Genomic DNA, 21642 nt, shown 5'->3' on the forward strand with positions numbered 1-21642 from the left:
AGAAGCGCGGGGGGCGGATCCCGCGCCGCCAGCCGCTGCTTTGTCATCGTCGGGCCCCGCCCAGCGCGAGCGGCCGCAGGTGAGGCCTGGGAGAGGAGGGGGAGGGAAGGGGAGGGGAGGAGGGGTAGGGGAGGGGCGGGGGAGGGGGAGGGGAGGGGCGGGGAGGGGAGGGGAGGGGAGGGGCGGGGAGGGGAGGGGCGGGGAGGGGCGGGAGGGGCGGCGGGGAGGCCTGTGGAGAGGGTGAGGCAGGTGGGAGGGGGTGGAGAAGCCGGGATCCGGTTGCTGGGGGGAGGGTCCGGGGGAGGGGGCGCGGTGAGGAAGGTGGAAGGGACGGGGGGCGGTGTGCAGAGCCGGGACCCGCAGAGGGACGCTTGGAGGGAGGCGCGTACTGAGACGCGGTTCTCGTCGCCCTGCCCGCGAACCCACGCCAGGCTCTCACACGCGTGCCAGGCCAGCATCCAGACCAAGACCCACCGCGGTAATAGTGGGGCCCCGGCACGTTGGACTCTGGGCTGCGGCAGAGCCGGGAGGCCCGTGACTGCAGGAGGAGCAGACGGTGCCGCAGAGCCGGCTGGCAGAGTGACCTCAGGAGCCACCACTCAGGGTGATGAGAGGCAGAAAGACCCGAGTAGGAAGCACTTAATAGGCGTCCCTTTCCAGCGGGGACACGCGGCAGCGTTAAGAGCCCCGGTGTCTCCGTGGAACATGCGCAGAGGCGCAGTTCACCGGCGGTGGAGCAGCGCTTCGTACCCGGCTGGCCTCTCGCCGTGCGCGGGAGGCGGCACCGGCTCACAGCCTCAGGCGAGGCCTATTCAGCCCTGGCTGTACCGGGTCAGAATAACACGGCCAAACGGCCCTGGGAAGTAAGAGGCAAAAAGGCAAGGGTCCGACCCTGGATCCCCTGGGGAGCTGATGTCGTGCAGATTCCTGGAAATTTCTCCATGCTGGCGATATTTTCAGGTCTGAGGTGGAACTTGGAACTTGAAAGTTCCCTGGGAATTCCTTACTGTCAGATAACCGCATCTGGAATTTTAATCTTCCAACAAAAAGGAGTTTGGTAAAGATGAATTGTATCAAAAGTTTTGGTGTTCAGCAGCCGGACACTTTCAGGGCCTTCCTGGCCCTCGGCGTTTATGCAGCCCAAAATCGCAGCAGCGCTCTCACTTTGCAGATGGAAAGTTGGAGCCTGGGGCTTGCAGTCTCCGGAGTGAACCGCAGGCACCTGGGACTCAGGTCAATCTTCCCGCCTAATGTTTACCCACTCTGGTACCCCCATCCATTGTTGTCAGTAGACGGAAGGGAGAATCTCCGGGTCTGTCTTAGATGAGCGACAGCGAGAAACCCACAGTGGGGAGTTCCCACACAGTGGTTAGGAAAGGCCCTAACTCACAACACAGTGCCAGGGATGTGTGATACGCAGAGCTGTCCTCCCCCACGTGGTGGTTCCTGATGGGCCCACGCAAGGGGTGCTTTTTGCTTTCAGATTCCGTGGGGATAAAGACTTCCACTTGAAACATTACCAGCTCACCGAAGTTAGGGTCACTGCTCCTACTGTAGGCCGAGCTACCCCTCTGACTCCTGGTGGTGGGAGCATCTCAGGAGGGGCACCCTGGCCCCAGAGCGGAAGGTGGTATACTCTAATTGGAAGCGGGTTGGGTTGTAGCCAGAAGTACCTTCCTTGTTCTTCAAAGGGCCTCAGGTTTCCCTTACTGACCAGACGGTTTTAGGATCTCAGTTGATGACCACGGGCCTTGGTAAGGACCTAGTTCTTGACTAAAAGAAATGCACAACGTGAGAGTTGTGAGTTAAGTTTTATTTGGGGCAAAATGAGGACTATAGCCCGGGAGACAGCATTTCAGAGAGCTCTGAGCAACTGCTCCAAAGGGGTAGCGGGGGGGGGGTCAGTATATACATGATTTTGGTGAACAGGGGTATGTACAGTCAAGCCCCCTTTTTTTTTTTTTTTTTTGCGGTACGCGGGCCTCTCACTGTTGTGGCCTCTCCCGTTGCGGAGCACAGGCTCCAGATGTGCAGGCTCAGCGGCCATGGCTCACGGGCCCAGCCGCTCTGCGGCATGTGGGATCTTCCCGGACCGGGGCACGAACCCGCGTCCCCTGCATCGGCAGGTGGACTCTCAACCACTGCGCCACCAGGGAAGCCCCAAGCCCATTTTTTTGCAGAGAGTTGCTGCAGGTCACGAGGAGCAGATGTCACCATTAATGATTTTAGTGCTTTTCTAGATACAAGGAGATGCAAGAATTGGGCTCATAAAATCTTCTTGTGAAAATATCTGGCTATCTGAAGGACTGTTGTGCCAGTCTTTCCCAGTGCCCAGAGGGCCTCTTTCCTGATTTCCACCCCGAACTCCTTTCAGGGGGTGTTGAAGTTCAGCAGCTGAAGCACCTCATGATTTAATCCTCGGAGAGGTAGATGGCAAGTGTCAGTTTGTAGATGGCATAGTGATGACTCGCACCTGCCTGATGCAGGGGCCCTGAGGTCACCTGTGTAACGTATGATACCCTTTCTGATCTGGCATTAATTGTTTTCTCAGGGATCCCTGTGCACTTCAGCCAGCAAGATTTAGAACACTGGGGTTTTACTAAAAAAAACTTTAAGTTAGGTAGGCTCTACTTCCATATCTCTTGGTATCTGAAGGTTTGTCCCTCTAGCCACAAGCAAATAATGAAGCAGAAGCATCCGTCGGCCCCCTAGATGCTCCTAGAAACCATTTCGTTTTTCCCTGCCAGGTCATTTATTCATACATCTCCCAAAAATGTCCTAGATGAGATCTAGAAATGGACATAAGGTGAGAAGTAACAGCCTGCAGGTGGTGGTGGCAGTGAGAGGGGTTTCAAGCTCTTAGATTGGGAGCCCGAGAGTGGCATCTAAGTCAATAAAGGGAAAGGAAGTGAATTCACCAAACCAAAACTGATCAAAGGGGCCCATGACTCGAGTGACCAGATGCAGCAGGCTCTGATCTGGTTGCTAGAAGCTCTGGGTATAGCGACAAGTTCCACCCATTGGTCACAAGTCAGAGTCAAGGTAATCACTTCCTTCCTGGGGTGGAGTACAGCCCAGGCACAGCCATACTTTAAAAAGCCGAGTCAATATTTTAAATCAGACTGAGGGCTCTGCCATGAGGAACTGGTGTGGGTAAATTGATAGCTGTCTGGGCTCCACACACTGAGGGAGAGCAGACGATGCCTGGTTAAAATGGGAACGGGGGGACTTCCCTGGCCGTCCAGTGGTGAAGACTCTGCACTCCCAATGCAGGGGGCACGGGTTCAATCCCTGGTCAGGAAACTAAGATCCTGCATGCCGTGGGCGGGGCCACACACACACATACACACAAAAGTAGGCATGGGGTTTATCCCAGTGGGAAGTGGCTCTCAGGTTAATATGTGGAGGTCTTTGTCTGCCAAGTACGCAACACAGAACATCAGCGTCAAAGAGATGTTAGTTCTTCCATGACTTGAAGTTGCCCCTTGGAGTTTAGAAATGAAACAGGCTATTTCCAGCTGTTCAGAGTCTCAACAGAGAAACGTGATAGAAATTGATGGTCAGTCATGGACCCAACCTGGAAAGCGTTGGATCCAGGTCATTTCTACACGACGGGATCATCAATAGACCACTCCTGAAGCCACGTCCTTTAGCCTTCATTTCCAGTACACGAGGAAGGCCCGGGGAAGGGAGGCTGTGCTTGGAGTTGGAGAATCACTCTCAAGTTATCGCATTAGCAAACACACTCCCCAAACATTCATCTTACAGTGTAGGCTGTTCATTCACACGTATTTGCTGAGCACTGGGCGTTAATGTCTTATGCCTGGGAAAGACCAGTGAAAAACCTTCCCAGGTCCTCCCAAGGATCCACCAGTCTCTCAGGGGGAAACAGCCACGAGGAAACACAGTCTCTGCAGTCGGGGAAGGGCTACAGGTGGCTACATAACCCCACTGGTTATGTTGGTGTTTTCCCATGCTCTGTGTTTGATGCTTTGAGGGAATTAGAGATCATGTCCATGCCAGGGCAGTGCAATCAGAGGGGTGGTTGGCTCATGACTGCCATTGGCCAGAGATTCAGATCTCCAGGAATTATACCTCTGAGCATCTTTGCGGACACAGAAACTAAAGGATCCTAATTTTTGGCCCCTGGAAGCTAAAAAGATAATTTAGGACTGGAAGCCCAGGTGCCCTGTGGAATATAGTTACCTGATTGCAGGAAGGGAGGGTGTAGGGCTCTAGGGTCCAAGGTACCACACTGAGAGCACGCTGAGGGTTTTGAGACAAAGGTCAGAGTGAGTCAGGCGTATGAGCGATTGGGTTAAACATCAAAGACAATTTGAGATGAAAGGCCCTTGGACTCCCCTAGACACAGGTAGAACCACTTCACCTGCTGTGAGGGGAAGGCAGAGGCTCTCAGCCTGCACTGAATTCCACTTCAGCTTGAAAAACAGGTCGGCTTCTCCCAAGGGACCTGCACACTGAACGCTGTGAGCAACGAGGCCCTTGTGTCCACGACTCAGAGGTCCCTGAATGCTGTCTTTGTCACGATCCTTGCAGCGAGGCAGGGCTCAGGGGTCCGGGAGGAAAAGCTGAAACTCGAGAGGCTGTGGTTTTGTGCTTTAGGATTATTTTGGGATAATGATAGAGCCCATGAATCCCCAGGGATGCCAGATAGGCCCAGGCTGTGCTTGATCTCTAAAAGGGAGCCCAGTACAGCTCTGGGGAAAGGGCTCTGGGACTGGCATGGCTGCAGGATTTCTAGGCTGGTATTAGGAAGAGGTGGAGACAGGAGAAGAGGCGGGGACCCAGAGCTCAGCTAAGCCCAGGTGATGAGAGGAAATCCCACAAGATGATGGGAAGAGGAGGGGAGGCAGACAGGGCTGTCCTGTGAAGGAGGGAACGAGGAGTACTTACATGCTTACCCCGGATTCCCGATCAGGAGCCGAGAAAATACTCGAGAACACTGTTTGCTCCCCATTGATGACATTGGCGGTCATTTGCAGTTGTATTTATGTTGTGAAAATTAACAGAAGCCTCATTTAAAATGGAGTCGGGAGGCCAGAAGGGGTAACACTCACGCCCTACAACCCCACCTCAACTACAGACCCAAGAGGAAGAAGCTTATTACTTTCCTACCCATCAGGGGAAGGAAGAATTTCTCCCTGCCCGCAACAGCCCAGCCAATGAGACACCACCACAGCTCAGCCAATGAAAAGCCACTACACTTCCAAGTCCCAGTTTCCTCCAATGGACCCTTTGTTTACAACATCCTCTCCCCAAACGCCTTTCTCTCCTCTATAAAAGAAGTTCCTCTGCTTTGTCCTCTGGACTTGCCTGGGGTTCGCCATAGATTGCATGTCCTGAATTGCAATTCTTTGCTATTCCTGAGTAAACCCATTTTGCTGGTAAAATAACTGGCCGTTTCATTGTTTTAGGTCAACAATGTTTTGAACAGGTAATGCAGGGAAGTTAAAAAGGAATCAAACGTTTTCCAAATATACACACACACTAGCTGCTGTATCAACTTCTCTGTCGTACCATGTCTTCCGCTGCACAGACTGGAGTGAAGCAAGCTTTACCTCAGAGCTGACATGTGATCTTGGATGGGGGGGTGAGCCTCAAATGCTTGCTGGGGCCTGAACTTGGTAAGATTGTAGAAATAACTGTGTAAATTGCTGTTGGCTAATTTTACATGGATCGATGTTCAAAAGTACAAAAAGGTATAAACTGCAAAATCTTCCACCAGACACTGGCCCCAGGGGTAGTCACTGTGTCTGGCTTTTTGTTTATCCTTCTAGAACTTCTAGTCATATGCTTGTTTCAGACACACATGTCCCCGAGGTCAGCACATCATACACCCTGTCCTGTGCTCTGCGTATTTACTCATCAGTGGGGGTGGGGGGTGGGGAATGGTTCGTATCGGCATGTGAAGAGCTTCTGCGTTCTCTGTACAGCTGCATATCCCCGCCGGGGGCGGAGGGGGCAGGGGGAATAGGTTTTTTCCAGTCTTGAATGGATAACTTTGTACGCAGTGCTTTGTGAGGGCATAGATTTTGTTGGCTTAATTACTGCTGCCCCAAGTATCTTGGACAGTGTAAGAGCACAGCTGATACTTGTGCAGTATAAATTCTAAGAAATGGACTTGCTGGGGCAAAGGATATACAAATCTGTCATTTTAATAAATATTATCAAACCGCCCTTCACAGAGGCTGCACACTATACACTCCCACTAGTAATGTTTGAGGGTCTTTATTTCCCTAAGCTCCCTTGAGGCAGGGTGTGATCAAACTTTTGTATCTTTGATGTGTGAAAAATGGCTTAATTTGCATTTCTCTTATTGGAGTGAAGTTGAACAACAGATTCTTTTAAAAAATTATTTAACTCAACTAGTATTTATCAATGCATTTCTGAATGCTGGACGGTGTTCTAACTGATAGGGGTATAGCAGTGAATGAAATAAACCTGACCTTTCCTCATTCACAAAGCAACAGCACATTTTTAGTGATGACCCTGACCATTCGGGTAAAATTTATTTTGTGTTAACCATTGCAGATCATCACAATTATTTTATATTCCTAGAGCAATGGCTCTGACACTTTAGCATGCATCGGAATCCACAGGAAGTCTTGTTGAGACCTAGGTGTCTGGAACCCTTCCCGGGTTATTTTCTGTCTCATTTGGTCTGAGGTGTGGCCCGAAAATTTGCATGTCTAACAAAACCTGGGTGATGCTGAGGCTACTGCTAGTCTGGACACACTGAGAACACTGCCTAAAATCACCTTGTTCTGTGACGTAAACATCTCCCTACCCTTGTCTGATCAGTGTTATAAATTGTCAAATACAAGCTACCCGCATGGAATAGCTTACTAGAAAAGAACTATCAATTCGCATAAAGACCATTTTATGTTTGGAAATCTCACCAATGAGTGTTTGGCGGGGCTGGGTCACGAGGTGGCTGGGTGCGGAACCTGGGTCTAGTGCCGGCTCACTGGCGGGCAGGGGCAGGGTCCAGGAGACCCCGGGGCTTCACCTACTGATGGGTGAAGCCAGGTCCTGGGGCTAGTGCAGGCCCACTGGCGGACAGAGCCAGGCTCTGAGGTCTGGCTGCAGGGCCCAGGGGTCCCAGAGGTGGTGTCGGGCTGCTGATAGATGGGGCCAGTTCCTGACCCAGCTGGCTGCGGGGTCCGGGGATGTCCCGAAGCTTGTGCCTGCTGCACAGTGGGGCTGGGTCCTAGGTGGCTAGCTGAGGGGCCTAAGGTGTCTCAGAGCTGGGCTCGAGCCTACCAAGGCCGGCTGTGGGGCCGCAGTTGTCCCGGGGCCGCTGTCTGCCTACTGATGGGCGAGGCTGGTCCACAGTCTAGAGCAGGCTCACTGGTGGGCGGGGCCTGGGCCCAGGGGATTCCGGAGCTGGTGCCCGCCCACTGGTGGGTGGAGCTGGGTCCCAGGCTCTCCAGCTGCAGGGCTTTGGGGTATAAGGTCTAGTGCTCGTGCACTGGTATGCGGGGCCAAGTCCTGGGCTTTCTGGTGGGCAGGGATGTGTCCAGGGGCGGCTGTGGGTTCGGGGTCATAAGGCAGCCTGTCTGCTGGTGGATGGAGCCGCGTCCCTGCCTAGATAGCTGCTTGGCCAGTATTGATTCCTACGGGCTGGTGGGCCCAGGTGGGGCTGGGTCCTGAGGCTAATAAGCTAGAGGAGGATTCCACAATGGCATCTACCAGCACCAGAGCCTACATGGTAGAATGAGCTCCCACAGTGACCGCAGCCAGCGGTCTGTGTCCCCTGGGTGAGCTGTAGGTGCCTCCCGCCTCTGCGTGAGGCTCTCCAAGATCAGCCAGTGGGTCTGACCCAGGCTCCTTTCAAATTACAGCTTCTGCCCTGGATCCTGGAGCGTGCGAGGTTTTGTGTGAGCTCTTTAAGAGTGGAGCCTCTCTTTCCCACTGCCCTCTGGCTCTCCCAGAATAAGCCCTGCTGGCCTTCAAAGCCAAATGCTCTGGGGTTTTGTCTTCCTGGTATAGACCCTTGGACTGGGGAGCCCGATGTGGGGCTCCCTTGCTCCTTAGGGAGAACCTCTGCAGTTGTAATTATCCTCCCGTTTGTGGGTTGCCCACCTGGGGATGTGGGTCTTGGCTAACCCACAACCCCGCGTGACTACCCATCTCGTTGAAGTTCCTTCTTTATGTCTTAGTCGTGGAAGATGTTTTCTAGTGGCTCAGTCTTTTTCATCAATAGCTGCTCTGTAAATAGTTGTAATTTTGGAGTGCCTTTGGGAGGAGGTGAGTTCAGGGTCTTCCTGCTCTGCCATCTTCAGTGATTCCCCCATGAGAGTTAAATTTTTAATTGAAGTATAACGTACAGACAGTAAAATTCACCCCTTTTAATGTATATGTTAATGATTTTTGACAAACACAGTCATATAACCACTGCCACAATTGATACGTTCCATGACCCTTACAACTGTTCACTTCCAGTTCTTGTGTCCAATCCTCTGGGCTAGCACTGGCATACATTTTATTTTTACATACGCAATAAACCTGCAATTCAGTGCTACTGTTTTTGCTTGAAACAGACAATTACCTTTTAGAGTGATTTATATTTACCTTCAATGTATTCGTTTGTGTGTAGATCCAGGCGTCTGATACATTCCTTCTGACTGGAGAGCTTTCTTGAATATTTATTCTAAGGCAGGTCTGGTGATAAACTTGTTCACGTCTGAAAAGTCTTTATTTTGCTTTTTATTTTTAAAAAGATGTCTTTGCTAGGTATAGAAATGTGGGTTGATTTCCCCCCCCAACCCTTTATATATGTCACTTTGTTGTCTTCTGTTTGCATAGTTTCTCAAGAGGAACCTGCTGTAATTCTTATCTTTGTTATTCTGCATTTAAGGCACCTTTGTTTTCTAGCTGCCTTCAGGACTCTATTTCTTTGGTTTCAGCAGTTTGAATATGGGGTGCGTGTGTCCGTGTGTGTGTGTGTGTGTGTGTGTGTGTGTGTGTGTGTGTGTGTGTGTGTGTTTCATCCCATGTTTATCCTGTTTTGTGTCTTCTGAACTTCTTAGATCTGGTGTTTGCTGTCTCATTATTTTGGGAACATTCTTGGCCATTACCTCGCAAATACTTTTTCTGCATTGTTTTCTCTTTCTTCTTTTTTCGGGAGTCCTATGACATGTATGTTATACCATTTGGTAGTATCCCACAGCTCTTAGGTGCTTTTTTTTTTTTTTTTTTTTGCGGCACGCGGCCTCTCACTGTTGTGGCCTCTCCCACTGCGGAGCGCAGGCTCTGGACGCGCAGGCTCAGCGGCCATGGCTCATGGGCCTAGCCACTCCGCGGCATGTGGGATCCTCCCGGACCGGGGCACGAACCCGTGTCCCCTGCATCGGCAGGCGGACTCTCAACCACTGCGCCACCAGGGAAGCCCGGTGCTCTTTTTTTTTCTTAAGTTCCTCTTTGTTTTCCTGTTAGAGTAATTTTTATTTCTCCTCACCTGTGTTGAGCCCACTGATGAGCCATTGAAGGCACTCTTTATCTCTGTGACCATGTTTTTCTCTCTCATACTTTTCACGTGTCTGCTGAATCTCCTCATTCCTTCATGCACGTTGCCCACCTTTTCCACCAGAGACTTTAGCATATGAACCATAGTTACTTAAAATTCCCTGTGTGACTGTTCCAACATCTGGGCCACATCTGGGTTTGGTTCTGTTACCTACCTTGCCTTTTAGGGATGGGTTGATTTTTTTTCTCTTGCTTCTTTTGTCTGTCTCGTAATTTTTGATTGCATGCCCAACATTGTGTGTGGGACAGGAGAGTCTGAGGTAGTGTTCATGCCTCCTTCTCTGCTCGGTCATTAGTGGGGTTGGGGGGTGAGTCAGTCTGGTCTGGAGTGGAGCTGGATCTGTGTTTCAGTGTGCTGTGGCCACCTTCCACACGAGACTCCTTCAGCCCTGCCCTGTGCTTATGGTGGGGATGAGGGATGCTGCTGAGGGGTTTTCTCAGTGCAGCTGCCCACTCTCCGCTTACAGCCTTCCTTGTCTCTGCACACTTTGGCCTCACCCGGAGTGGTGGCTGCTGTTACTATCACTCAGCACTTGTTAGCTTGGTGGTGATGGGAGCGGTGTTTTCTGTTGTCCCAATCCAGCCTCAGCGATGGTCTTTGAAGCTTTCCACATCCTAGATGCAAGTTAAATTCGCGAGGTGATTTCAGGTGAAACAAAGGCAAATTTTAAACAGATTTCTTCAAGTTGTTTCATATTTAGTTTATGATACAGGAGAATAATGTATTTCCATTTATATTGGCACATACAGTTTTCTTTTAAATTAGATTTTGGTTTTTAAGAAGTGATTAAATGTAACGGAAAATAGTCCCTAAATAATGCTGATTATCAGTGGACGCTGGGAAGGCACATGCACGAGCGATGTTTTGGAAACACTGAGCTATGGCTGATTTCTGATAGAAGGTCTCACCCGGCACAGGAGGCACGCAGGTCATGACAATGGCATGTTCGATGTGCTTCAAATAGCTGCTTTTCATCGTTCTTTGAAGCAGAAGGATGAGGACTGAGATGATGGGCAGGAGGGATAGCTCTGGTGTGCCTGGGGCGTGTGTACGCGTGTGTGGGTGTATGTACGTACGTGGGTGTTGAAGCTTCTACGACCTACTTCCCCTGGCAGCCCCATCCAGGGGTCTGGCATCTTGAATCTGACACACTCACGTTTGAACTCTGAGCCCCTCCTGTTATTGCCTCTCAAACCGTCCTCCCAGTGTCTCCACCTCTCAGGTGAGGCGTGTGTGTACGTATATGATGCACGTGTATATATGATGTATGCATGGGTATATGATATGTGGATGTATGTACATGATGTGTGTGTACAGTGTATGTATGCATATGATGTGTGTTTGTATGATGCATGTGGGTGCAATGTATGTGTGCATATGACATGTGCGAATGATACGTGCATGTGTATCTGATGTATGCATGATGTGTGTATGTGTGTGTATGACGTGTGTACGATGCATGTGTATATGATGCATGTGTATGATGCGTGTGTGTATGGTGTGTGTATGTATGGTATATATGTGTGTATGATGCATGTTTGTATGTGTGTATGTATGATGCATTATGGTGTGTGTATGTATGGTATATATGTGTGTGAGATGCATGTGTATATGATGTATGTTTGTATGTGTGTATGTATGAGGCATGTATGGTGTGTGTATGTATATGTGTGTGTGATGCACGTGTATGTGTATATGATGTATGTTTGTATGGTGTGTATCTCTGCCCTCCCAATGGCTCGGGTTAGAAAACTCTGCACTTCTTCCTCACCTGGCAGATCAACCTTCGAAGTAGGAACCGAGCTCATCACTTCTCTCCATCTCATGACCCCCGCGCTGGTCACGCCCCCTGTCCGTTGCCCAATAATGGCCTGAGGCCATCCCCCTGGCCTCTGTGCCCTGCCTTTGCCTCCCTACAGTCTCTTTTCAACCAGCTGCATAGCTCGTGATGTGCACCCGCCAGGGCCCTGCTCCCTTGGTGCGGAGGTCGAGGGCTTCACAGCGCTTACAAGACCACGTGGGTACTCCCCTCCCCTCCTAAGCTGCTGCTTAGTGTGCAGTCGTGTGGTCTCTGGCAGCTCTGGTCTCAGCCAGCCTCTTCCCCTTGTTTACCTCACTGCTGGGTAGTCAGCAGCTGGACGGCCTGTGATGGCCTAATTTCCAGGTCTGGCAGCAGGCAGGCTGCTGGCCAGGGCATGGGACTGCTGGCTGGGCGGCCACCTCTCCTCCACGTGGGTGGTCCTCAGCAGGCGGCTCGCTCACGTGTGTTCCTTGGAGGTACCTGGCTCTCAGCACCATCTCTTTTCAAACTCCTGTTTGTGTTACGTCACTCCTGTGTCATTACCAGCCCAAACGGAAGGGACGGAGATGGGGGGGAGGACTCGTGGCCGCTTTTTGCAATCCCCAAGGGCCACGTGCTGTCTAGCAGGGCCACCTCCAGTGGACCCTTGTTTACGCAAGTTTAGCAGCCCCCAACCTGGGTTGGGCAGCGGCAGTTATGCAGGGTGGTCATGGCGTGCATGCAAACTTGAAAACTTGGAGTTTCCAGCCACGTGGAAGCAGTTCAGGAGGTGGCAGTGGTGCTCTTTGAGGGCATCCTGCACCCGCAAGGTCTTCACGGCCGATGGGACCATGTTGTGTGAAAACCCGGACACTGAGACACGGGGCTGCACAGTGATTGTGAGATAACAGAAATGCATGTCGGTCTCTGTGCCTATCGTGGCACAGACCCCGTGAAACCCCTGTAAATTCCTAAGTGGGAAGAATGCTAGGAGCATCTTTTTCTCTAACAGGTGGACACTGGGTGGGCTCCTGGTTGGCTCCGGCACAGAGGCTGAAGGCCAGAAAGGCCAAGCCATGCTTACAAGCCTGGGATTTTCAGCCCTCCTTCCCCCTCATCCTCCAGAGAGGGGAGAGGGGCTGGAAAGGACTTCCTGTGTGTGACCCCTGTGGGTGTGACCCCTGTGGGTGCGACCCCTGGCTGTGCTCGGCCGGGGTGAGCGGCGCTGTCCACCAGGCGGCCTCTCGTTTACACTTAATTGAAGTCAAGGCAGAGCAAGCCTCAGCTCCGCAGTAACACCGCCGCCCCGGGTTCCGCGGGAGACGAGGGCGCAGACTCGTCCTACACGGTTTCCAGCTGGCAGCGCGGTTTTAGCGTCTCCCTGGATTTGGGTTTGTCGGATTGCTTCTTCATGCCCAGCTCTGGGTCATCTCGACAGGACTAACGCACAAGGGATGGCACAGTTTTCTCGCCCGTGACGCCGTTTGAATCAGCACCGCAAACCTCCAACGTCAGTGCTACCTACCTCGCCCAGGCGTCAGTCATACCGCGCTCCCGCCACCACCAAGATGGCCGCCGTGCGGCGCCACCAAGATGGCTACCGAGGCTCCGCCCTGAAGGGTGCGGCCGGGCAGCTGGCAGCCAATGGGCGCGCGCGCCTGTCCGCGGCCAATGGGGAGGAAACGCGGGCCAGAAGCCGAGAGACGTCGCCCGTGGCTCGTTCGCGACATGTCGGCCTCCCAGGCGCGGGGCGCTGCCTCGGACCCGGGGCACGGGGGCTGCAGGCGGGCCTGGGTCGAGCTGCTGGGTAGGTGGGCGCGGGGCCCCAAGACCCCTTCCTGCCCCAGCCTCCTTCGGCCCGTCCCCGTCCCCCCCCACTGCGCCCGATCGCGGCCCGTCCCCCCCTCACCTCGACCCCCTCCCGTCCCCCCCTCACCTCGACCCCTGCCCGTCCCCCGCTGACCTCGACCCCCGCCCGTCCCCCCCCACCCTGACCCCCGCCCGTCCCCCCCCACCTCGACCCCCGCCCGTCCCCCCCACCTCGACCCCCGCCCGTCCCCCCCTCACCTCGACCCCCGCCCGTCCCCCCCCACCCTGACCCCCGGCCCGTCCCCCGCTCACCCCCGACTCCCGGCCTGTCCCCGCCTCACGCCGACCCCCGCCCGTCCCCCCCAATCCCGGCGCCCGGCCTGTCCCCACCTCATCCCCGCCCGTCCCGCCTCAATCCCCCCGCCCTCCTCCTCCCCCACGCCCACCCCAAGCTGTCCCCTCCTGGCAGCCCTCTGTCCACTCTGTCCAACGAGTGGCCAAGAGGGGTGTTTCCAGAAGGTAGGGAGTTAAGATTCACTGCCCCCCGCCCCCAGTAGCCTGGATGACAGTAACTGTTCAGCCCCGCGTAGCCCCAGCGTCGCGTAACCTCTTTGAAAGGATCAATCCCAGGAAACGAGCGTTGGTACCATCCTGCCAGCGATACTACACTTTACTCGGGTTTCACCAGTTTTCCCCATAATGCCCTTTCTCTGACCAGTCTCCCGCGTGGCAGTTACTCCCGTCAACTTGGTCTCCTCCAGAGGGTGACAGTTCCTGGGTCTTCCCGACCTGGATGTTTGGAGGAGTGTCCCTCAGTTGGATGTGTCTCAGGATTAGATTAAGCTTGTGTGGTTTTGACAGGAATCCCATGGAAGTGACATTCCCGGGTGCGTCACCTGCAGGGGTACAGGGCGTCGCGGTGTCTCCTTGCTTGAGTTTTTAAAGAATGCTGTAATTTTTTGAAACTGATTCTCCCCCCTAGCGGGAAGGGTGAAGAGGCAGAAATTGGGTCCCGAAGGTGAGCAGAAGGTCAGGGAGTCGGCTCTGCGCCTCCTGAGGAGCCACCTGAACCTGGGTGACCTTGTGCTGGAGGTGAGTGGAAGTTGGTTTCGCCTTTGCCAGCACATTTGGGTTTGGGGATTTTGAGCCCAGCCGAGCATCTTCATGAGAGACACCTGGCAAGCCTCGCGAGCATCTGGGAGAAGCACGCACTAAGTTTGCTGTCCAGGTGAGAAAGGTAACCGGGAGCACGCATCTATTTGGAGGTGAGACAGTCCGGAGAGGAATCTGGTAGCTCTCACAGGCTTCAGTAAGTTTCACCTTTTAAAATGCTGCTTTCCCTCGGAATATTTGGGAATAGCGCAGCAGGCAAGCACTGTGGACGCTCTGGGTGTTTTCAGGACGTGGCTTGAATTTTAAAATGGAGTGCTTGGTGTTTGGTTTCTAGGTAGAAGGTCCTCCCGGTAAACAGCTGTGTCTCAGCCGGTTGATTGATTATGATGGTCCTGGGGCCCACATTGACCTTTCCAGTTCATTGATAGGTAAGTTAGAGCTTCATTTTCTCAACAGATTGAGTTACGGAAGAGCTTTATGTAAAGTGACTTTTTAAAAACAGTTTTATTGCAGTATAGTTGCTTTACAATGTTGTGTTAGTTTTTGCTGTACGTAAAGTGGCTTTGCTTTGCTTGTAACAAGCAGATGTGTAGATTCCCCCAGGTCGTGGTTTTCTGCTTATATGTGCGGGCACCAGCCACAAGCGTTTGTGACTTGCTGGAGGTTTGTTATGGGGCTCTTGTTTAAAAACAGTGACTCAGCATCGGACTCAGAAGCAGTAGGAACCAAAGTTACCCTTGGAAAAACGGGACAGAAACATGCCCCTCGTTTCTGGAAGTGGTGAGAACAGGCTCTGCTGGGTAGGGAAGTGCAGCAGGCAGCCAGAGATACAGGCTGACCTGGGGAGACCGTGGTTTGGGTTCATACCACTGCTAGAAAGCGGATATTGCAGGAAAGCGAGTCCCACGAATGTTTCGGTTTCCTGATGCATATAAACTTCATGTTTACACAATAAATACTGTAGTCTACTAAGTGTACAACAGCATTGTCTTAAAAAATGTACATACCTTAATTAAAAAATGCTCTATTATTAAAATTCGAAAAACTGCTTTATTGGGGCTTCCCTGGTGGCGCAGTGGTTGGGAATCTGCCTGCCAATGCAGGGGACATGGGTTCGAGCCCTGGTCCAGGAAGATCCCACATGCCGTGGAGCATCTAGGCCCGTGCGCCATGACTGCTGAGCCTGCGCTCTAGAGCCCGTGCTCCGCAACGGGAGAGGACACCACAATGAGAGGCCCGTGCACCGCAATGAAGAGTAACCCCTGCTTTCTGCAACTAGAGGAAGCCTGCGCACAGCGGCAAAGACCCAATGCAGCCAAAAATAAATAAATAAAATAAAAAACAAAAAACCTTAAAAAAAAAAAACTACTTTATGGCTAAAAATGCTAACCATCATCTAAGCCTTCAGAGATTCGTAATCTTTTTGCTGGTGGAGGGTCTTCCCTCAGTGTTGATGGCTGCTGACTGACCAGAGTGGAGGTTGCTGAAGGCTGGGGGGCTGTGGCCTTTTCTTAAAACATTACAGCAATGAAGTCTGCTGTATCTTCCTTTCACAAATCCTCTCTCTGTAGCCTGCAATGCCGGCTGATAGCATTTTACCCACAGTAGAACTTTCAAAACTGGAGTCAGTCTTTTCAAACCCTGCTGCTGCTTTATCAATTAAGTTTATGTAATAGTCTAAATCCTTTGTTGTCATTTCAACAGTCTTCCTGGCATCTTCATAAGGAGTATGTTCAATCTCAAGAAACCACATCCTTTGCTCAGACACGAGACGCAACTCCTCATCCTTCAAATTTTATCATGAGGTTGCAGCAATTCAGTCACTTCTTCAGGCCCTACTTTTTTTTTCAATTTTTGTAATTTTTTAAATTGAAGTATAGTTGACTTAACAATGCTTCAGGTGTATAATAAAGTGATTCAGTTATACACATATAGATAGCGCGCGCTCTCTCTCCCTCTCTCTCGATACACTTTTTCAGATTCTTTTCCATTATAGGGTATTACAAGACATCCAGTATAGTTCCCTGTGCTATACAGTAGGTCCTTGTTGTTTATCTGTGTTTTTTTGATTTTTGTTTAAGATTTTTTGATGTGGACCATTTTTTTAAATTAAATTTATTTTTATGTATTTATTTTTGGCTGCATTGGGTCTTCGTTGCAGCACGTGGGCTTTCTCTAGATGCGGTGAGCCGGGGCTACTCTTTGTTGCGGTGTGCGGGCTTTTCATTGCGGTGGCTTCTCTTGTTGCAGAACATGGGCTCTAGGTGCATGGGCTTCAGTAGTTGTGGCACGCAGGCTCAGTAGTTGTGGCTCACAGGCTCTACAGTGCAGGCTCAGTAGTTGTGGTGCACGGGCTTAGTTGCTCCGTGGCATGTGGGATCTTCCTGGACCAGGGCTCGAACCCATGTCCCCTGCATTGTCAGGTGGATTCTTAACCATTGTGCCACCAGGGAAGTCCCTGACGTGGATGATTTTTGAAGTCTTTCTTGAATTTGTTACAGTATTTTTTCTGTATTATGTTTTGGTTTTTTGGCCCCAAGGCATGTGGAATCTTATCTCCCCAACCAGTGATTGAACCCTCATCCCCTGCATTGGAAGGCAAAATCTTAACCACCGGCCTGCCAGAGAAGTCCCGGTTTATCTGTTTTATATATAGTAGTGTGTGTATTTTAATCCCAAACTCCTAATTTATCCCACCCTGCCCCCCTTTCCCCTTTGGTAACCGTAAGTTTTCTATGTCTGTGAGTCCGTTTCTGTTTTGTAAATGGTTCATTTGTATCAATTTTTTAGATTCCACACGTAAGTGATATCATACCGCATTTGTCTGACTTACTTCACTTACTTTGATAATCTTTAGGTGCATCCATGTTGTTGCAAGTGGCGTTATTTCATTCTTTTTTATGACTGAGTCATATTCCATTGAGTGTATGTACCACATCTTCTTTACCCATTCACCTGTTGATGGGCACTTACATTGCTTGGGTTATTGTAAATGGTGTTCAGCCTCCACTTTTAATTCTAGCTCTCTTACTATGTCCTCTACATCTGTAGTTACTTCCCTCACTGAATTTTTGAACCCCTCAAAGTCATCCGTGATGGCTGCAATCAACTTCTTCCAAATTCCTGTTAATGTCAACATTTTGATTTTGATATATCCTTCCCATGAATCACAAATGTTCTTAAGTTCTTAATGGCATCTAGAATGGTGAATCCTTTCCAGAAGGCCATCAATTCACTTTGCCCAGATTCACCAGAGCAGTTCCCGTCTATGGTAGCTATAGCCTTACGAAGTGTATTATTTAAATGATAAGAGTAGAAAGTTGAAATTCTTCCTTGATCCATGGGCTGCAGGATGGCTGTTATGTCAGCAGCCATGAAAACAGCATGAATCTCATTGCCCATCTCCAACAGAGCTCTCGGGTGACCAGGTGCATTGTCAACTAGCAGTTGAAAGGACTCTTCTTTTTCTGAGAAGTAGGTCTCAACGGTGGGCTTAAGATAGTCACTAAACCATGTTGTCAACAGATGTACTGTCATACCGGTTTGTTTTTCCATTTTTTTAGAGCACAGGCACAGTTGATTTACCATAATTCTTAAGCGCCCAAGGATTTTCAGATGGTAAATGAGAATTGGCTTCCACTTAGTCTCCAGCTGCATTAGCCCCTAACAGGAGAGTCAGCCTCTTCCTTGCAGCCAGGCACTGACTTCTCCTCTCTGGCTATGAAAGTCCTGGACGGCGTCTTCTTCCAGTAGAAGGCTGTTTCCTCTCCATTGAAAATCTGTGATTCAGTGTAGTCCCCTTCATGGATGATCTGAGCTAGAGCTTCTGGAGGACTTGCTGCAGCTTCTCCATCAGCACCTGCTGCTTCACCTGGCACTTTCGTGCTGTGGAGATGGCTTCTGTCCTTCAACCTCATGAACCAACTCCTCCTGGCTTCAGACTTTGCTTCTGTGGCTTCCTCCCCTCTCGCATCCCTCACAGAATTGAAGAGAGTTAGGGCCTGGCCCTGGATCAGGCTTTGGCTGAAGGGAATGTTCTGGCTGGTGTGATCTTCTGTCCAGACCACTCAGACTTTTTCCATATCAGCAATAAGCCTGTTTGGCTTCCTTATCATTCACGTGTTCACTGAAGTAGCACTTTTAATTTCCTTAAGAACTTCTCCTTTGGCTTCGCAGCTTGGCTAACTGTTTGGTGCAAGGGGCTTTAGGTCTGTCTCAGCTTTCGACATGCCTTCCTCGCTAAGTCATTTCTAGCTTTTGAGTTAAAGTGAGAGATGTGCAACTCTTCGTTTCACTGGAACACTTAGAGGCCACTGTAGGGTTATTAATTGGCCTAATTTCAGTATTGTGTCTCAGGGAAGAGGGAGGCCCGAGAGACGGAGCGAGACAGGGGAGCGGCCGAGAGGTGGAGCAGTCAGCGCACACAGGATGCTAGTGGGTTAAGTTCACCATCATCTGTGCGTGTAGTTAGTGATGCCCCAAAACAGTTACAGTGGCAACATCGGAGATCACGCATCACAGATAACATGACAAATGTGATAATAATGAAAAAGCTTGAGATATTGTGAGAATTACCAAAATGTGACACAGAGACACCAAGTGAGCGAGTGCTGTTGGAAAAGTGGTGCTGATGGACTTGCTGGGTGCTTACAGACCTTCAGTTTGTAAAAAGAGGCAATGTCTACAAAGTGCGATAAATCGAGGTCTGCTTGTCTGTTTCTAGGTCCCCCACCCCACTTTGAGAATACGAGACAGGGAGAGTTCTGTGGGAATAACAAAAATAAGTTATTTTCTGGTCTTTCACATTTTTATTATGTAATGACTGTCATTTCAGAAAGATGCAGTCGGCCCTCTGTATCCATGGGTCCCACATCTGTGGATTAAACCAACCTTGGATGGAAATACTCAGGGGGGAAAAGAATTCCACAAAGTTCCAAAAAGCAAAACTTGAATTTGCTGTGTGCCAGCAACTATTTCCACAGCATTTACATTGCTTTAGGTATTATAAGTAATCTAGAGATGATTTAAAGTGTCCTTGAGGATGTGTGTAGGTTATATACAAACAGTACGCCATCTTGTGTAAGGAACTTGAGCACCTGCGGATTTTGGTATCCACGGGTGGCCCTGGAAGCAGTCCCCCCTGGAATACTGAGGGACGACTGTATTAACTAATTCACTCATTTGTTTTCAATTGCTACTCTGAGAACCCTATACCCCAGGCTTACGTCGGCAGCTGATCCCTGAAGGCCACAGTGCTGCTTCTCTCGGCCGGAATTGTACGTGGATTTCACAGACTGTGCACGGTGCAGGGAGCCAGCTCATCCACACACTCTCTTGTGTGGACTTTTGGATCAGAGCATAAGAACTTAGATAAGAAGCTCTTCACCTTGACCACAGAAATATAAGTAGACTTGCAACTCGTGAATTTTTCAGTTTCTCCTGCTGAAGGTGGTGGCTACCATACGTATTGGTATTTGTATAAAAATAAAAGCCTTGTAAATAAAAACAGGAATAAACTTTCCCATGGGCACAAATTGGAAATGAATGGCTAGAAATGAGCATTTTCTACATTTCTGCCGTGAGTTATTTCTTTTTTTTTTTTTTTTTTCGTGAGTTATTTCTTGACCACAGTGGTGGATAGTATCTAGTACTGTCACTTGGAACCTTTACAACTGTTGCACGTGTTTTCACTTCTGTAGTGGTCTGTGTTTCAAAGCCTTGAAGGTAATGGGCATGTGATACAGTTTCCTGGTTTCTTTAAATTAGTTTTGGAAGTCAAATAAGCTAGGAAACAGTTTTCTGGTGGCATCATGTATTTCCAGGCTGCGCAGCATTTCTCTCTATTGAGTGCAGACCAGGGGCTGGTCCTCAGGGGGCAGGTGGCTGCCTGTGGGCCCAGCTTCCACCTGGCAGCCCAGGGACCGGCACATCCGTGGCATGCGATGCCCGCCATGTGTGTGGCTGGCATCAGGAAGCCAGACCCGTGTCCAGTCAAACATCATCGTACGGTTGTGGGAGTGGTAACTATAAAAAACTGAAATTTGTTAAAAGTTCTCAATTTATTGTGCTCCTTTGGAAAGAGTTGCTAAAGTTCTTGGTCAGAATGTATCTGCCAAGCTCCCTTGTTTTTGTCATACAAAACGCACAGATGTGTGTCTGCAACCATGGGCTTCAGGTGCTGCCCTGATTCTCGTGAGCTTCTTCAATCAGACTGAAGTTGTCTTACTTTCATACCTCATGTTTCCCCCCAGATCTCTTCTCCCCTTCAAAAGGCAATTTGCTGTGGTGCTAGAGCTTCGGAGAAGGCATTTAACCAATGTACCAATGTAACCAATGTAACCAATGTACCAATGTACTACTTCAGTTGTACATTTTGTTGTGTGTGTCTGTGTTTTGTCTCATCTTTAAGGCTCTGCTTTGCGCGACCGAGCCGCGCAGCTGGGTGTTCCAGCGGCCGTCCTGTGCAGCCAGGTGGTGGCCTCTGGCCTCGTGCGGGTCTGTGAGGCAGATGCGGTGCCCCCTCCCAAGGTGCTGCTGACGCCGGACCAGAGGGTAAGACACAGCACGAGTTGCTATTCAGCTGTTTGGGAAAGTTGGACATTTAATACTGTTTCTTAGAAAAGATTTAATCTCTCTTTTCAGAAGAAACTGTCTTCCTTGTTTGAGATCGCGCAGAATTTATTAGCACAAAGCATGTTCTCCCGTCTTTCCTTCTGTCAAGAATTATGGAAAGTACAGGTAAAGTTGAGACTGTAACTCCGACTCTAGGGTTTTCAAGCAGTGTTCTGTTGATTTTGGTGGAGCCAGTAAAATCCCCAGGCTTTGTTAGGAATCCCAGCAAGCATCGCATGAATTACAGAGACTGGGGTGCCTCTGTGGATGGGAAAGCAGGACCATCAGTCACCATATTTGTCAGTATTCACCCATCATTAGTAGTATTTATTAGAATAGACTATGCACAGAAACATCATGCTTTGCTTTCTTAGGTATATTATGATGAACGATTTCCCAGGGTAGCATAGTAAACTAGAAAAATGTGATTTAAAATCCTTCTTTTTTTTTTGGCCGTGCTGTGTGGCTTTGGGGATCTTATTTCCCCTATCAGGGATTGAACCCGGGCCCCCTGCATTGGGAGCAAGTGGAGTCTTAACTGCTGAACTGCCAGGGAATTCCCTCATCTGTTCTGTTTTGAAACATTTTGAATTCAGTAGGCCTACAGATTTTTTTTTAATTTTAATTTTATGTTGGAGTGTAGTTGATGTACTGATTTTTGAACACTTCAAGCTATTGCTTAGTTACTAAATGAGATCAGTTAAGTATATAGGAGAAGGAAAGAAGAAAACCAAGATGATGGTGCATTCATGGTTTTTTTTCCCCCCTTTTATCCAGC

General features: G+C 50.1%; 1 protein-coding gene and 1 long non-coding RNA gene across 2 annotated transcripts in view; one reads left to right on the forward strand and one right to left on the reverse strand.

Moving 5' to 3' along the window:
• Nucleotides 1-1806: 1806 nt before the first annotated feature.
• On the reverse strand, nucleotides 1807-5126 carry LOC309976704. The gene is made up of 4 exons (XR_014326998.1): nucleotides 4915-5126; nucleotides 4388-4604; nucleotides 4207-4266; nucleotides 1807-3699 (listed from the first exon to the last, which is right to left on the reverse strand). It is a non-coding gene; the product is annotated as an uncharacterized lncRNA (long non-coding RNA).
• A 7848-nt stretch (nucleotides 5127-12974) lies between these two features.
• Nucleotides 12975-21642, forward strand: part of FANCA (FA complementation group A) — a gene marked incomplete at its 5' end in the record, with an annotated part of 49833 nt that continues 41165 nt past the window's right edge. The window contains 5 exons of the mRNA XM_082863010.1: nucleotides 12975-13137; nucleotides 14122-14231; nucleotides 14587-14680; nucleotides 20662-20804; nucleotides 20895-20990. Coding sequence (XP_082719136.1) covers nucleotides 12975-13137; nucleotides 14122-14231; nucleotides 14587-14680; nucleotides 20662-20804; nucleotides 20895-20990 — 606 coding nt within the window. The remainder of the gene's footprint in view (nucleotides 13138-14121; nucleotides 14232-14586; nucleotides 14681-20661; nucleotides 20805-20894; nucleotides 20991-21642) is intronic.

This window comes from Leucopleurus acutus, assembly GCF_964270905.1.
Source record: "Leucopleurus acutus genome assembly, chromosome: 20".
NCBI classification, from domain to species: domain Eukaryota; kingdom Metazoa; phylum Chordata; class Mammalia; order Artiodactyla; family Delphinidae; genus Leucopleurus; species Leucopleurus acutus.